This window comes from Parambassis ranga, chromosome 3, assembly GCF_900634625.1.
Source record: "Parambassis ranga chromosome 3, fParRan2.1, whole genome shotgun sequence".
NCBI classification, from domain to species: domain Eukaryota; kingdom Metazoa; phylum Chordata; class Actinopteri; family Ambassidae; genus Parambassis; species Parambassis ranga.
This window is the reverse complement of record NC_041024.1, coordinates 13,715,958-13,733,743: the sequence shown is the minus strand read 5'-3', so window position 1 is coordinate 13,733,743 and position 17,786 is coordinate 13,715,958. Positions and strand designations below refer to the sequence as shown.

Below are 17,786 nucleotides of genomic sequence, written 5' to 3'. Positions count from 1 at the left end.
AAACTTGTCATGTTAAATGTAATCTCTCATAGTTACATAACAGAATAACAGATTAGATTAACTAAAGTTATTATTTATTAAAGCCAGTTGTGTTTTTGCTTCATTACATTCATTGTGTCTACTACAAACTGTCACCATTGGCCATCTCTGTCCAGCACTCTGTACCCGTCAGTCCAGAACATCCAGAGACACAAAACATTCTTGGTGTTTATGCAGAACACTGTGACCACCATTTTTTTCATGCTACTCACTTGTGAATTATAAGCTAGTTGATCATAAATGAAAGACAAACCCTACGGATCCATATTGTCATACTTCATTTAGGAGGCCTTCCTGGAACATCACAGGTGGCTGATGACATACTGTATGCATGAGCTGCTTTCCTCAAGTTTTATTTTTACATTCACCATAATCTCTTAATCTTCATAATTAAACCAAAATCCCAAACAAACAAGTTTAAGACAGGTACTTCAAATACTCTCATGTTAGTCCTCATTTTCCCATTATTTGGCATGAAATCTCAGCACCTTCTTTTTCTTCGCTGCCTGTCCTAATTCCCTTCAGTTTACACTCAGTACCTGCAGTGCCTACTGTCATGAAAGGGTATACACAATATTACAAACAACTTTTAAATATTCATGGACTAGAAACAAGTATTCCCCTGAGACATTTTTATGAATCATTTTTCACTTTCACTCCTGTTCATTTATGACATCTTTACTTTCTTTTCAAACACACAATGTTACTGTGTTTGCACCTCTCCATCTCTTCTTTTTGCCATATATTCTGAATTACCCAGTTTTCTTATTTTTCATTCTACTGCTCTTTTCTCCATTTTCCAGCCTCCTCCTGAGTTTAGCCCAAATTTCTTTGAAATTTATATCCGATTGAAACATAAACATTCTTCTATAAACCACAAGTCAGTTCCCCGATAGAAACTGTGAGCTAACAGAAAGTAAAGGAGGAGAGGAGTGAGAAGGCAGAAAGAGAGGAAACCATTTCATTAAAAAAAAAGTGAAGGGAAGCTGCCATTCTAGGTGGGTCTTTGTGAGACAAATCATTCTGATGCTGATCTGTCAGCTGTCATTCACCCATTCCCACTTATCTTCAGTTGCTATAGAAACGTGCAGCCCTCTGTAGCAAAACATTATAAATTCAAAGTCAGTCCAGGTGGTATGCTGTGCTGCAATTGGCCACAGGGCTAAAAATATGCAAAGCGTGCTGACTCATTGGCTGATATGAGACTTAGTTCAGGTTTTTGGGAAATGTAGTATTTTTTTTTCTACTTACCCTGAGAGAGGCAGATCCCTTTTCATGTTTTATGAACAGTATGAAGGTCCATCTAGTGACACTAGTTAGCTCAGTCACAGAAGTCAAGATTAAGTCTGCTTAAAGGTAAATACAGTTTGTGTAGCACTGGGGTTTACCACAAGTGCAGGCAGGATTATGTACAGTTACACTGCTGTTTGGTTCTCTCAGTTTTCATGTACACAGTATTTGATACACAAGGATAGTTTTGTGCTATGGATGATGAGACTGTAATTAACTGTGTCTTCAATAAAATATCACATTTTGGCTGCGAGAAGTAAAAACAACTACGGCACCTTTTTACACATTCATGTGGACACAGTCAAACAATACTAAGGAACTGAATGTTCCAATTATCCACAAATGGCAGCCTAAAAAGGAACATTTGACATTTAAATACTGCTACTGTCTCCACAACCCACAAACATTTATAAACATGAATATCTAAACAACAAACCTTTGTTAACAACTAAACCTCTTAAATTTGTGCTATTATGGAGGGTTGTGGACCAAAAATCCACAGCCTTTCTCCTGCCAGATAGTTCGGAAAAAGATGAGCCCGCTTCTATTGAAGTGCTGGGGAGCTTCATAACACTAAATATATATGCAGACAACAGGAATTCTTTCAATGTATTTCAAGCCAGGTAGTCCGCTGTGCTGAATTTTGGAATCCAACTGAGAAGTTTTTTAGATGTATTTCATGATGAGAGAAGTTTGCAGTGTAAAAAAGATGATGAGTTCCATCATTCTCACCACATAATCACATAATCTGCAGTTTTTAAGTCATTACACAGAATTTTTCTGAATTCCTTAAAATTGATGAGAGAACATCGGGTGCAGTCACCTTGCTACCTTGGCCTCAAGGGTTTATCTCCCAAGAAGGTCCATGATATAGAAGGAACACAAGGCAATGAGGCTTCTTCAGAGAGTGCTAAAAAGGGGGGGGTAGCTTTAAAGGCAACACAATGACATGATCATGGCACAGTGCTTCATATTTTCCAGGAACATATTCAGCTATCCACAAACTCCAGAACGAGCAGTGTTAAGTGGCTGAGTACTATAACGTCTCGAGCCTGGTGAGGAGCACAGGATGTAATTTTCAAGGCAGAGCCTGAAAGATATCTTCTACCATTCATAACTCTGTATAAGACTTGGGTCCATCAATCTGTCAGCCTGCTGTCAAAAAAGACACTTTGCCACAGTAGTGAACATATTACTGAGGTAGCATACCCAGAGACTGGAAAGTATAACTCAGAATGTCTGCACAAAAACAATTCTCTGGCTTTTGTTTTGTCCTGCCTCCAAATGCAAAACATAAAAACTCCCAACTATTAACACAAGACAGTGTTTTTTAAAATAGCAGGGTAGCTAGCTAACTAACACAGCTGTATTCACATATTTGTACTGAACTTGTGTTTGACCCAGACTGCACTCTAAATAATTAACACATAAATCATCCGAGGAGCTGAAAACCTGAACTCTAAAAAGTTAAAAAGCTGGTACCTAGTTAAAGCCAGAGTATGGCTGTGTTTTGACACAAGTTTATGGTAGGAAAAGTTTTTATGTTTGAAAACATGGGTGTGATTTTAAAACATGATCAAAAAAATTGCAAAAAAATCCTTGTTTTCTTTTCCACTGATGGTCCAAGGGACTTTATAACCATTCATTATCTTCAGTTGCTGAATTTCCGCAGTTGTTTCTGTTATTTTCTAAGTTCTCACTCTCAGTATGAAGAACTCTTTCTTCCATCCCAATAGCCCTGTATTGCACTGTGTGTAAGCAGCTGCTTTTCTGCATGTTTTATGTGTGCATGCTCACACTACCGTATCAAATGAAACATGAGAAAGTTTCCAATCAGGGTGAAAGCTGGTAGTAAAGAATCACAGAGGGAGGCAGAAAGCGATGGAGTAAAAAAAAAACAAATGAAGGAAAAAAGAAGCAAAAGACTAAAATACAGATGAGGACCCATCTAGCAGTGATCATAATAATGCAAGAGGTTTTTAGGTAAACACACAGTGGAGAGCCAGAGCAATGGGAAGCCATAGGAGAGGTTAACTGGAGGGCCTTGGCAAGCAAGGAAATGGAGAGAAATCTGAGTGATGGTTAGAAAGAAATCTTATCTCCATCTCCATGGTCTTTGTCAGTAAGAAATGAATAATAGTAGCATTCCTTTCCCTATTCAAAATGAGATAGAGGAGGAAAACATCACACACACCCAGCCTCCAAAGTTTTTAATGAATAAAAGACCTAAGAAATAGAATCCAAAGAAAGTTTTAACATTGACTATGAGGAAAAGACATTTTAGACAGTTTCATATTTAAAGAGTACAAAAAAATATTATTTATTCTTGGATAATTTGGTACTTTTGGTCATCTGTTTAGTTAGAAGTTTACAAAAGGAATGTGTGAAAATCACAGTTATATGTTGGTATATGACTAAAATAGAAAAAAAAAAGAGGTAAAATAGAAAAGTAGAGAGCATCATTTGGTTTTTGCCTCTCATATCAAAGCACTTTCCTCTGTGTACTTTGATCTGTAGGGAAAAAAAGAGATTCTTTTGGAGGCATTTCAAACTGCGTGTGTGCGTGCGTGTGTGTGTGTGTGTGTTTTGTAACCAGCCAGCCTTTTCACCTTGATGTGTCTGAAACACATTTTTTTATCTGTATTTTCAGGAAGTGTATATTCGATATTACAGCTCTGCAAATACCCAATGGGGGTAAAAACAACAGGAGATTTTCTGGATAAATGCCAGCTCAGATGTTTTAAAAATGACAGGCAGCCATTCAGCCAGCCAGTTAGTCCGCCAGTCCACTAGTGTGGAAAAGAGTGCCAGGGGGGCCTCGTGTTTGAATGCCTGCACACATTACTTCTTATGATGTATGATGTTTTGAAATGTAAAATATAAATCAACTGCTATGCCTGAGGGATAGAGCTAAAACAGAGATAGTTAGAAATGGGTGTTAGTATAGATCTGACAGAAACTCTAAAGTATTAGAATTTACGTGGCTCAGAGGTGACATTTCAGAGCATCCTTCTATTCGAAACACTTATTTGTAAAGTGATCATTTATTTATCCCTGCAGGAAAGTCATTGTTTTGCTTTGGTTCAGTACCAGTAGCTCAGACAGTGGCCTGTTATGCAACAGCAGTCGGATGAATATTACAGTGTAATGAGCATGTTCATGATGACCTTGTTAGCAGCAGAAACAAATGTTTTGTTTTGGTTAACACACCTTTCTATTTTAAATTAGTATTAGTTTATTTTTCAGTAAGATATACATTTTAAATTCAATTTGTATTAGATAATTGGTTGGAGAGATGGATTTATTTAGACTCAAATGCATGGTCCATGTAAGCAGTAAAGGATTACTTACATCTTTTCAACATAACACCGAACAGATAACTGCTGCCTAAACCTCAAACTTCCTAGGCCTACCTATGTTTTTCATCTGTCTGTGAGATCAAATGCTGTAGCTTGAGGGGTCAACAAGTAGAACCTGTCTTTGCCGTGTTTTAGTGAAGATTTGCGAATTTAGAAAACATTAAAAAAACAGGAAATGAAAATCTTGACTAGCTGACTGTTCTGTTAAACCTTTCGTCATCAAGCCGGTGGGTTCCCAGACTGAGCTTTAACTGATCTGCACATGTGCGTATGTGCTTCTGTGGTAATCACACAAAAAACTATGAGTCTGCAGAAGCCTTTCGGACTTTTGCCAAACGTCCTGCAGACGTCACAATCATGATTAAAAGCTGTGCAGGTTTCCAGCTGTGAAGTCTAGTAAAGACAGATGTGGTTGTTTGTTGGAAGTGCTGGGATCAGCTTTTTGTTTTCCAATGATAACACTTTTTTTTGCGAACAAAGATGTTTTTTGATCACATTCATTAATTCACAGTAATAACAATGCTGCACTTCTACATCTGCATCAATACATTCTTTGTTGATTCTTTGTTGTTCTTGTTCAGTCTTGCTTGTCATTTGTCACCTCCTGTGGACACAGATAATTTCCTGCCAGTACTCATAAATAATAGCAGACTATCAATAGTTAGAAAAAAAAGTACATATGGATGGTTATGTTATAAGAAAGTCAATGATATCTCTATGGGTGGCCTTAGTGAACTACTCATGACTGCATATGTCAGAGTAGGTTTTCTAGTAGTGCTGTGGTTGTGAATGGTTGATTTTGTTGATGTTTTTGTTGTTGTGCTGTTTTTGTTTAGAGTAGAATCTGTTGAAGGTACAGTGTTTTTTTAGCTTCTTTTCTTGCAGCATTCTCTCTTTTCTGTACTTGTTTCTATGCTTTTTAAGTATGGTATTTTACTGAAGAGAAACTTCTGGGACAACACTCAAAGTGGTTTCACCTGTGGATATATCTGTGAACCTCTGTAAAAATGGGACTGGAATTCAAGTGAGCATTACAGTCATACACTGTGTATGTTTTTGTGTGGGGAGATGTATGTACCACACTGGGTTCTAGTGATAAAAATGCACAATTTGTAGAGACAACTGAAGGAACGCTCAGCTTGAAATCTGGCCAGTGGCATACAGGTTTCTGTGTTCTTTATGCTCTCTCGCTCTTACTCATGTGGCATCCCTCTGCTTCACTCTATCTCTGCTTTCTGTCTACCTGTAACTTTTTTTTCTTTTCATTGCTTCAGCGTTCCTTCTGTATCCCCTCACCCCTGCTGTGTCTCAGCAGTAACAGGTGTTTGGTGAGGCAGGAGGCCTGCGGATCTAAATGTTCTCATCAGTCCTACAGTCCAGCCCAACAGCTGAACCCAGCATCAGTCCACAGCCTGCTCGAACGACCACAGCTCCTCCCAGTCACTTTCATTCTTGACAATAACACTCTTTCATTTTTCTCTGGGCTCTCTAGAATGCCTGGAAACAACAATATCATACATTTCAGCTTGAAGATTTAACTGGAAATTTAACATGTGATTATGAAGACATCACACTGAACAATCAGGAACAATATTAAAGATAATCTAGATAATTTATTACTGACAATAAAAAATAACTATTTCCAAGAACCCTATAAAAATGAAATGAGCACTAGCACCCAAGTGAAAAAAGGAAGCTGTATCTAGCATATTTCCAGAAGAAGAAAAAAATCTGGATAATACCGAGCCGTGAACAGTTGAGAAGTGGATTATGCTACAAGAGTAAATGTATTACAATTTATTGTAACTGCTGTGGCTCCATGCTGCTTAAAGCTGACAGTCTCCAAAAAGTCATCTTTCAAACCTACAGGAGGGCAAGTGTTTGATAATCACCAGTCTTCAGTGTCCCCTTAAGCCTACATGGACAATACAAGTACTCCCTTATTAGCCACAAGGCAGCTTCAGTGTTTAGTTGGACACTGAGATGAACAAATGAATAAACAGCAGAATGAAAACAAAGATGCTTATATGTCCCCATAACCATTCATATCTTATCAGGATGGGGAAACTGTACTAAACTTTCTGATGGGCTGGTGACAAGTTGAAGCAGCTTAGAGAATTATCAAGAATACAATAAGACACAGACAGATGGACAAAACTACCAACCGCAGAGGGACTTAGTTCTACTAGCTTTAGCTTTCCATGTGTGTGTTGTGAGTGTGTTTGAGTCTGCTGTCTGGTCCTATGTCTTTTTCTGTATCTCTCTCTTTTTTTTCCCCGCCAGTCCTACCTTCATCCCTCCCCCACTCTCTTTCTCTCTTCACTTCCCTCCTTCCCTCCCTAGCGGTACTCCTGGATTAGTTCCATTGCCTGGTTATCTAGTGTTGGCCTATTTTTCTCAGAAAAGTGTGGTTTTTACTCTGCAGTTACTGGGGTAGTCTAAGTTTGTGTGTGCGTGTGTGCTCGCAGGATGATGCCTGTGAACGTGTTTTGTGAGGAGATGTAATCCATTAGATATTTCTCATTACTTTCAATTGAAGTCAGTCTCCAAACTCCACTGGTTTTTTTTTTGTTACTCAGAGGCATCTTTATTTTTTGGTTATGTTGTATCTGTGCTCCTGTAAAATTCATATTAACTAGCGGCTATATCTCTGACAGTAGAAGGGAACCTTTGTGTGTGCAATAAGCAGAATAAACAGTAAACATACAAGTGAAAAATGAATTATCTGCTATTATTGTAAAAGGAAAGAAATTAGTGGAAGTTTTGAAAAAAGGTATTGAACATAACCTTTGTTCTATACTCTTATTACATCCACAGCACTGAAGCAGAGATGAAGAGGTAGAAGAGACAAAGGAATAAGAAGAGAAAAACAATAAGAGATAGAATCAGCCAGAAACTCAACGTTTGAACCAGTGATGCAAAATTAATAAACGTGATGTTTTTATTGCATGTGTGTGTAAATGTGTAGTTGCACTGTGTGAGAACACAGCGGACACAGGTAGACCCCAACAGATACAGCACCATGAACCTTACCCTTTGCTTCTTCATTCTCTCTTTGTGTCTGTCTGTCTGTCTGAATTGCTCTCTTGATTTTGCTCAGTCTCCATCTCTCCAACAAAGACACAACACCCCACTGATAACCTTTCTCTGCATTCTTCTCTCCCCTCTGTCTTGTGCATGCCCAGCAGAGCACTGTCTTTTCCAGCACCACATTTCAGTCTCAATATACAAGCCAGCCACTTCAACTGCATCCAACATTTTATTTCTGCAACTTCAAATAATTTGGTGGATAATTGTCAGTTTGTTTGAGAGCTGCGTTTAGCCCACAACTGATGTTTACTAGACTTTTTTTGACTATATTAATTAAATGTTAAAATTATGTCATAGATACCAAGGCATTGGTTGTGCCCTGTAGCAACAACTCTCCAAAATATGTTAATAAACCATACTTTAAAATATAATCCCAATTTTAAGTAAAATATTACAAACTGACTGAAAGTGTGGGCCAAACGGCTAAAACCACTGTAAATCTGTCAGAGTTTGACAGAGAATACAATGTGATTCACACAACTAGACAAATGCAGTATGTCTAGGTAAGCAATCAGGCTTAATCAGATTAGTGGCACTGATCATTTTTACTCCTTTGTGCAAAAAACCGAAGCTGTTTTTTACCTTAGAACTCGAAATTCAGAAGTCCATTTTTTCTGTCATCATCATCAAGTCATCACTAGAATAAAATAGAATGTTTTGTGGAAATTGGATTAACTGCATCCAAAGCTGGACTAGAGTTGAAGATCAAGGCATCAAGCTTTTTTACGAAGAGACAGGAAAATCAACTTGAATCAAAGACACAGGACTTGCTTTAATTAATTAAGCAGTCTCCATGTTTAACTCTGATATGCACATTCCTGTTGGAAGGCAGCTGGCCAGTGTTTTTGGGTGCTGAAAACAGGGGCAGCTGAAATTTTATTTGAATATGTTTCATTTATTGTGCAAACTCCTCCATCTGACTGATGGAAAGTTCCAGGTTTTTATTTAAGACCATGGTGTGAGTGTCCCCACACAGAAAGACACATGATTGTAGGATCATTTGTGACCCTTGTGATGAGTTGTTAACCCAAAATCCTTAGCAATCCACAGTGAAACCTTCACCACTATTTAGACCTTGATTCTTGAGGTATGTGAAGACTGCAGTGTGACTGCCTGATAGCTGCCATCCTGAAACTCTCCACACATCAGAAGTGAAGTAGGATCTTAAATGAGAGATTAAGGATCTTCAAGAAACTCAACCAAGTTCAGTTACCTTTGTTGTAGCACTTGAATGTCCACTGAATGACTGAGAATCTTCATGGTCAAGACTGTCAAATGATGGTCTTACAGGATAAGGACTATCCCCACACCACTTTTTCAAAGCTCTTGACTAAGAACAAGCTGTAAGCATATAGTGGTAAAAGAATGACTTATGTAAAGATGGACAGGGGAGAACAATACCACAGTGTATCAAACCACAGTGAGACGAAAGCAGGAATATCTGCTACTCTGAACAGTCCAGTAGAAGCACTAAATTCTTCCCTTTACATCTTTGTGGAGAATGATTCATACAATTATAACCCCAAACACACCTCAAAGGTTTGCAAGGACTACTGGAAGACTAAAGACAACCAAGGAGTGCTGACTGTCATGGACTTTCATCCACAGCTAGTCACCTCAACATCATTGAATATTTATAGGGGGCAGCTGAATACTGTAAAAGCCATAAATCCATGACACCCAAAGCAGCGCTTTGGAAGATTATCATATCGGGCTGCCATTAAAGCAGTGGAGGGAAACAAGTGCAACAGTCTGTATTACTCAACTTGTTAATCTGATCTGATTATCAATTGTAATGAAATGCACTGCAGTTTAAAGTGAGTGATAAAACCAGGAAGGGATTCTAGATATGCTGCACAATCAATAACAAAAACAACACACAATATGAGACATCAGACTAATCTGGAGTTTTAATCTAGTGTGTTTAAATTAAAATTCAATTTTTTTCAGTTACAATATATATGGGCACCTGACTATGCTCAAATATTATGAACCATAAATTCTGATCAAACCACTGACCAACTGACCACATTTTTTTTTCAGTGAACACTGGATTGTCAGTGCTCTTAGTTAGTAAGATACAGTCTTTGAGGGTGTACTATCAGCACTGATAAAGGTCTGAGGAGGGAAGGAATAATGGCAAGAAGTCTGAGGAACTCATCAGGATATTCCCTCAAACATGGGAACCCTGACAAGAATCTTTGTCAACATTTGAAGTGGATCGAAACTTTTCACCAAAGTTGAATTTTGAATACCTTTAAAAATACCTTTAAAAAGGCAAATTTGTCCCCATTTAACACCAAAAAACTCCATCTGGCTCTTTTAGTGTCAGCAATCTGGTCATCTTTAACTACATAATTACATCCAGCCGTCACTTCCTGACACTGTTGCAGAGATCTCTCTTCCACACCTTTGCTACATCTTACCTGGGTTGCTGTAACAGAATCCTAATTGTAGTTTCCAATAACGTGCTGGAAAAGCTCCAATATGTCCATAACTCTGCTGGCAGGGTCCACACGTTCCAAATCCAGGAAGCACACTGCCAAGTGCCAGTTTTGGGGTGACATCTGAAATGACCCCTGTCACCTACAAATCTCTTGATCACTTTACTCCTAAATACTTCAGTGATCTCCTGGACATCTACAGTTTTTCACAATCTTTACTCACCACTCTTCAGATCAGACTACAGTTAGACAGAGAGTCTTTAGGGATGGTGTTCTTATCTCCTGTAACACTCTTCCTGCATTAATCTGAATGCAGATCTATTTAAGTTTTGAAACCACTGATCGCTTCAATCCTTTTATCAGTTGTTGTTTGATTAGTTCAAGACATTACATTAAAAACCCAAACACCAGTTTCTTGAAATTTGGAAATGCAGTGAGACTTGTATGTCATGACAGAGACAAACAGAAGAAGAAGTGACACTACACTTCAAGTGAGTCAAGCACCCGGCTGGTTTGAGTGATGGCTGTAAAAATCTAAATCTTATCTTCCTACTGTCTGACAGACGGCGTGGTCAGCCCAATAGGGACATGTTTCAATCAACTGCTGCATTTACTCTGCAGCACATCCTTCCATGGTGCCCAGCTATTGCTACAATAGGCTGTTAGCTTAAATTGTTTGCAAAAGTATGAATGAGGGCTTTGAAAATAAAACAGACTTAAAAGCCACCTATTGGCTTTTCATAATAAGGTGCAGAGAATGCGCAGGCAGTGTTGTCCTCGTTGGAAATCTATTCTGTTTGAGAATCAAATATTTTCACGCTGACATCAGTCATCAGAGCGAGTGGGATGCAGTACTTACTGCTGCTGACGCACAGCTGGGGCTGGTAAGAGGAGGCCCCAGATGCAGGGTCAGCCCTTCTTCTATATATAAGATTTCATCATTCTCCACATTCAAGGTCTGAGGGCAGTTAGAGGGTGGCTGCACGAGAAAGATATATCCTGTGTCCTCTGTGCTGCTCTTTGTGAACAAAGAGAGGGCAGTCAGCACCTCTTGGCTTCATCCCACCGTCCATGTGGGCAGCCTGATGGATTCATATCAGCAAGTCTTGCACCATTCAGCCAGAAGCTGAGAGGAGGAGAAGGTTTTAGGTCAACCAGCTGACGACTCCCCTCTTGGAGCTCAGGCAGTAGCAGGATAATTGAAATCAGCACTTATATGGACGGGGTGAAATGTTTTATGTAAAGACATAAGTTATATTCTTCTAAGCAAAAAAGGGGATGATGGGTGTGATTCAATAGCTACTAAGCAGAGCTGGAGAAAGCCTTACAAGCAAGGCCAAAGCTTTGCCTGCAGTGACACTCACCAGGGAGACCCCGAGGGCACAAAAGAAAGACGGCTAGTAGTCACAATTCAGCACTATACTATCTGTACACAGCTATGCCTGTGCCACTCACAGAAGTGCTAACATCGACAGAAGGGCTGAGTTGGGAAGACAGTGACCCAGCACCTCCCAGCCAAGTCACTTGATCTAAATGGCAGTGGGAATGGGTTCACTGCAATAGCTCACTGCACTTAAGGCCAAAAGCCCTAGAAAGAGCTAATACACCACTCTTCTATCGATCTTTTACAGTAAGAGCGTGCAAGGGATTGGGCAGTTGAAATACTCCTGGCATGTTTAGGTCTATGTCCGATAATGTGGGTGGCAAATAACTCCGGGACTAATTACCATCAATGACAGAGCCAACAGGCTGGCAGTGGGTTTCAGCTGCCACCTCTTGTCAGCTCACTTGCCAACACAGTTATTTTAATGTAGTTAATGTAACATAAGTAAAAAACTAGGGATACTTTTCTCTACAGATATTAAAAATTTCCCTTTACAGATGGAACTAACCTATACAAACATTAAACATTAAAGGCCAAAGAAAAAAGGTAGAATGACACACAATGTTAAACTGAGAGGGGAAGCAGAAGTTTAAAGTGGGCAACTAGAAAAGGTTAAAATAAAAAGGCAACTTAAAGGACTAGTGCATAAGTTTCACTGACATCTACAGGTGAGTCTGAGGACTGCGATCAGCTCTCCTTTTTTAATTTAAAGTGAAACTGTGAAAAGATGATGATGATTCTTATTATTATATAAACAGAGGATCCAGTTGATCTGCAGAAGCTGTAAGGGACACAAACCCATCTCTCTGTCTAATGAAAAATATTCATACACTGACACATAATACAGTCTTCAAGGAAAAACACAATATTATCTGCACACAATATTATCCACCAGCAGCAGCCTCACACTTACACACTTACTTGGTGCATTCCCAGCTCATTCCTCCTACACACAAGCAGAGCACTATGAATAAGCTTTACACAGTTTGCCAGCTCTAATGCTGTTCTCTCTGCCCTTTCTGCAACAATATTACAGTCCTACCACTCACCAAATAGAAATACTGCCAATTCATCAATGGCTGATATTTTCCAGCATATTTCTGTTGAGCAACATAAAAAAGTAATTCTCCACTAGATAGTTCTGCAGAACCTAGTGAGACCCCTTTATATGCACCCTGATGGTGTTGCTGTTTTCAATTTGCAAGAAAATAAAAAGAAATGTTACATATTTCAGTGTTAATTTCAAACCAATGTTTCATTTGTCTTTAAGTGTCTCTAAATTATAATCTAAGCTTTGGATATTTGGATATTCCCCTCACTTTATGAATCCTCCTCCATGGAATACTAATTAGTGACTACAACATTAGTAAGATTTTATATTTGGAAAGTATAAATAAACGCTTGTTTGGCTTATAAATAGGCTTGTGTTTATATTTTCTTTCCTTTTTTCCCTTCACTGATGTTATGTTATTTGTGCAATTCTTCCCCAACTCTCTTAATGAGAGCTCATTTTGAAGGCACAGCTTATATGTATATATAATACATTTATATCAAAAGTTTCTTTTCTCCTGTTGCTCCATCTGTGCCTTAATGTTTAATTCAGCAGTCAAATTTTCACCTTTTTCCCCACAAAGTGTTTTTCAATGTTTTTATCTCATTTGCTTGCTGCTGCGTAAAATGTATGCTGTTTGCTGATTCACAGGCCCACATGATTTATCATAATCCCCTGTAGTCTAAATTACAGTGTCGAACTTTTCTTGATAAGCTCAGGCATTGCAGCAAAGACATTTAACCTTTTTTGTTTGTTTTTTTTTGAAGATAGATAACATAAACACTTCCTGTAACATTAATCAGATTCCAGCAGTGGTCAGGCCATAGTTCTGATGTAAACAGGCTATTACGGACAGCCAGCAACTGCGGTGTCAAAGTCTGCTTGCTGAATAAAAGTCCTTTTATAAAGCATAAATAAAATACAAATTAATTCACACATTTCTGAATAAGACTGACTGTTGGCTGTGGATGTAAAAAAAATGATTAAAACCCAATAAAAGCAATATGCTACTGTCCCAGGGGGGGTGGGGGAGATGGGGGGGTATGAGGAGAGATGAGGCTGGAACAGACAAAGAGAAGAAGCAGCAGAGGAACAGGAAACAACATCAGATTGCAAATGAAAAAACAGATTCTAACCTCATTTTTAAGTTGCCAGGCGATGGCTGTCCGTCGTAAACTGATACAATATCAAAGTCTTCCTCCAGTGCCAGTGTGACGAAGGTTAGCTGGATTCGGTTCCTCTCCCCCGCTATTATCAGCCACGTACAGTTGGCATAGTTGGGATAGCCATGGGGGAAACCAGGCGACTCTATGGTGCCATTCAGGCCTTGAACTACCCCACCACACGACTCAGCTGGAAGAGAGAGAGAAAAAACACACTTTAGAATATGATAGAATACTGAGGATAGAATTTAAATATCTGATTTACACAGACAGGATCCAGTGTTTCATTCCTCTCTGGTGTACTTCAATCTATATGACTGTAATCTCTGTGAATTGCAGGCTACATTATAAAGAATAAGGAAAGAGTGTATTTATACAACCACCATAAAAGTCTGTCATTTTTTTGAATTATGAACTCCAAAACCTTCAGAAATAATGTAATATATTCTGCATTAGAAGGAAAACACAGAGCAGAGCTTGAGTATGTGCCGAGCCAAGTGTTACTAGAGTAAAAAGCCCCTTTTTCCTAATGCAGCTCCAGCATAATGCAACGCATGCCTCGCAGCATCCCTTGACACTATAGCATATGCCATATAAAGCTTTCCTGCAAAGTGCCTGAATGTGAGCATATATGGCATATATTTAGATTTCACGGCTCTTTTCCCCTCATTTCTGACAAAGTTAGTGCTGTGATATACTGATCTTGGACCAGAATTAAACTCCCATGACGCAAACACATTGAAGCATGAACAGAATGCTGCATGGCGTTGTTTTAACAGCGCGTACTGTGTGATCACTTACTCGCTCATTAAAATCCCAGGATGCATAACTGTGAAACATTAAAACACACAGACATAAGACCCTGAATAACCTTTGCCCTGCATTCCTATGGCATGCACACAAGTGCCAGGGCCCCAGAATAACTTTTGTTTTGTTGTGTTTTTACTAGAAGCACTGCAGCTCCAAACTGAAAAAAATGATAGTGTTTTTATAAAAGCAGATGGTCATGCACTCAGAACCTTCCTCTGTCTCTCTGTGTGTATGTGTTCATTTTAACCATGCCATAGAACAAGTCAATTCATGACTGATCTGAATGTTCCTGAAGAAAGACAAAACTGTTTGGAGAACATCTCTGAACATCAACGCTTCTTCTGACTCGTCATAGGAACTTTCCCGCAATTTCACACAAATTTTTAAATATAGCTTCACGTTTTTCTTTCTTTAATCATGCACCTTATTCTTAGTCTAAAATAAACTGGCCCCTGCTTGTTCTTGAGAAAGCTTAGGCTCATATCAGCTGACAAATGGTATTAAGTGGGATATGATTCAGTGTTGATGCTAGGTGCCAGTGTTTTCACCCACTCAAATGAAATGCAGTTTTACATTCTCACTAGGTATGGGTTCCTGCCTAATACTGGAATGTATGCATATTAAAATTACAGGCAGTATTTATATAGCTGGCTAAGTTTTGAAGTATTAATGAACAGCTTTTAACCGTGAAGTTCAGTCAGAGAAAAACAGCAGTAATTAATAATAAAGCAGCTCCTAAAGCTGCCAAAAGCCAAGCTAATGTGTAACAAACCTGGTGGAAGCTATACATGTAACTGAGACTTAAAAAACAAACTATAAATGATAAAGGCTGGGAATGCCAAGATAAAACAAAGCTAACAAAATGTTAAGGAAACTTGTAAAAGCTGCCCAAGGTAGCCTTTATTGGAGAAAAATAATATATGACACATTTTGCAAGTATTTTATGGAAATAACAAAACACAATTTTCCAGTTTATTTACAAAACATAGTAGCACAGCAACACTAAAAATACCAAGTGAAAAGTTTAAGCATATGCAGGGTTTAATCAAGGATCTTACAGTATGACACACTGTGTCGCCAGTCTTTGAGTCTTCACTGCTCTTCACTTTCCCCATTTACAACCTTGATCTCCACTTCCCTCTTCCATATTTTATATTCAGCTACTCAAGAACACTTTATATAGTTTACGCCAAAGAACAAACAGAGCACGTAGCATAGTGTGTGCATCTGTGCTATGTGGCCAACATGAAAGCCAGCAGTAATTGTTTCTCTGATAGTGATGGCTGTTGATTTATTAACCTTACATCACTAGAAACACACTCCTTCTCACACACAAAGACACACACACACAGATTTTTGTTGTACACTGCAGAGATACTATCCACTAGATGACAATCCAGTCAGAAAAATGTTAAGTAAATAATCTGTTTGGTCTTGTTCTGTGTCAGCACCAGAGGATTATTTCTAAATTAACACAAAACACAAAAACACATAAATACCCTAACACAATCCCAAATGGAGATGGAGAGCTGGCACTACAGAGAATATATATATATATATATATATATATATATATATATATATATATATATATATATATATATATATACTAACACACACAAACTTCAAACCATCTGGAGTGTCCAGATTAATTTCAGATTGTTCTCCACTGTCTTTCCAACCCAATTCACCTCTCCCCCTCAGCCCTATCTGTGGCTATCTCTCATTCTGTCCTCAGTTCTCTCTCTCTATTGTCTCTTCCGCTGCCAGATCCCCCTCTGCCCCCTCATGAGCAGATGGGTAGAATTCAGTGGATACTCACATTAAGCTGGATGCCATATTGTTGCACCATACTTAGGGAATTTCATTTGTTTAACCTCTTAGGTGATGTAGGATGTTTTTTTTGTTTTCCAAGGAAGAGACTGTGACTAACAGCATACAGTCAATTGGACCAACATCATTTGTTTTCACTTCTATTTTAGATTATTTGACAACCAATGCTGTTCACTGCACAGACCTGGGACTTCCTTTCTAGACTAGAACCTGTAAACCTTTTATATGCAATTTACCATGGAGCAAGTTGCAATTTGTTCATAACCGTAGTAGTTATGTGTGCAATATACAAAGTGCTACACTTTGTTCGGAACAGGCTACAGAAAGCTCTGATTTACATAGGACATCTGAATGGGTCACATCAAGGTCAGATCACAGTCCCACCACGAACCATGTAGTGTCTTTGGGATGCAAACAAAACCACCAACTCTCAAGGGCCTGCTGTTCTGATCCATGATTGTGTTCACACCTGTCCAAACAAGCCACCATGGTTCAATTCAACCAGACCAAATGCTGCATGTGTGAAAGCCTGCTTAGAAGCATGTTGATGTTATGGCTAAAATAATTGTAATAAATTTTGGTCCTAGAAACTGATTTGCAGGGGCAAACACCTGTTGATGGAGGCCACCAGGCAGCTTATGAGAGGTGACCTCCATCCTAACAAACACTGCAAGTACAAGTACAATTTTCACCTGCCTGGTTTAAAAAGGCACTTTGTGTTGTTTTGAAGACTTGACAACTGATTTGATGGGAAAAGATTATGCAAATACATCATAATCTGAGTAACTGTGGCCTGCTGGTCTGTTTTGTTGCCACAGTAACATGTTAATATATGTTAGAGGAAGGACACTTTGTATCCATCCTTCTCATCCACTTTGCCCCTCTTTAACTTCTTGTTAATTATTATACGAATAATTATATTTTATTAGCTGAGATTTTTATTTTTAGAAAATGTGCTATGTGACAGCCTCCAGCTGTACACAAGAATAAAAGAAAAAGAGGCTCAGTGAGTGTTTGTGACTGAAGTGTGTAATAGCCACTCCAGACAAACATGCTGTCATTTGCACATGTAAGCTTCATCTATTCAACTAACATAGGCTAAGCACACTCTTCATCAACGTACCTGACTGAATGTAATAAGTGCATTTTGTGTGTGAAATATATCCATATGTTTGAATGTTTTGCTGGTCAAAAACTACCTGAATGTCTGCGCTGCTGTGACACACTGCATAGGAATAATGGTGGACTCCTCAAAGAACTGTAACTCACATCTTAACAGCCTTTTTCAGTGGTTGAATAAGAAGACAATACTGTGCATATTTG

At 38.7% G+C, this 17,786-nt stretch overlaps 1 protein-coding gene across 1 annotated transcript in view; it reads right to left on the bottom strand.

Annotated features, from left to right (window-relative positions):
* LOC114433624 (CUB and sushi domain-containing protein 1-like) overlaps positions 1-16,952 on the bottom strand; it is a 219,612-nt gene extending 202,660 nt beyond the window's left edge. Inside the window, exons 1-2 of the mRNA XM_028402269.1 lie at positions 16,892-16,952; positions 13,794-14,010 (exon numbers count right to left, since the gene is read on the bottom strand). Coding sequence (XP_028258070.1) covers positions 13,794-14,010; positions 16,892-16,952 — 278 coding nt within the window. The remainder of the gene's footprint in view (positions 1-13,793; positions 14,011-16,891) is intronic.
* Between the last annotated feature and the right edge of the window lie 834 nt (positions 16,953-17,786).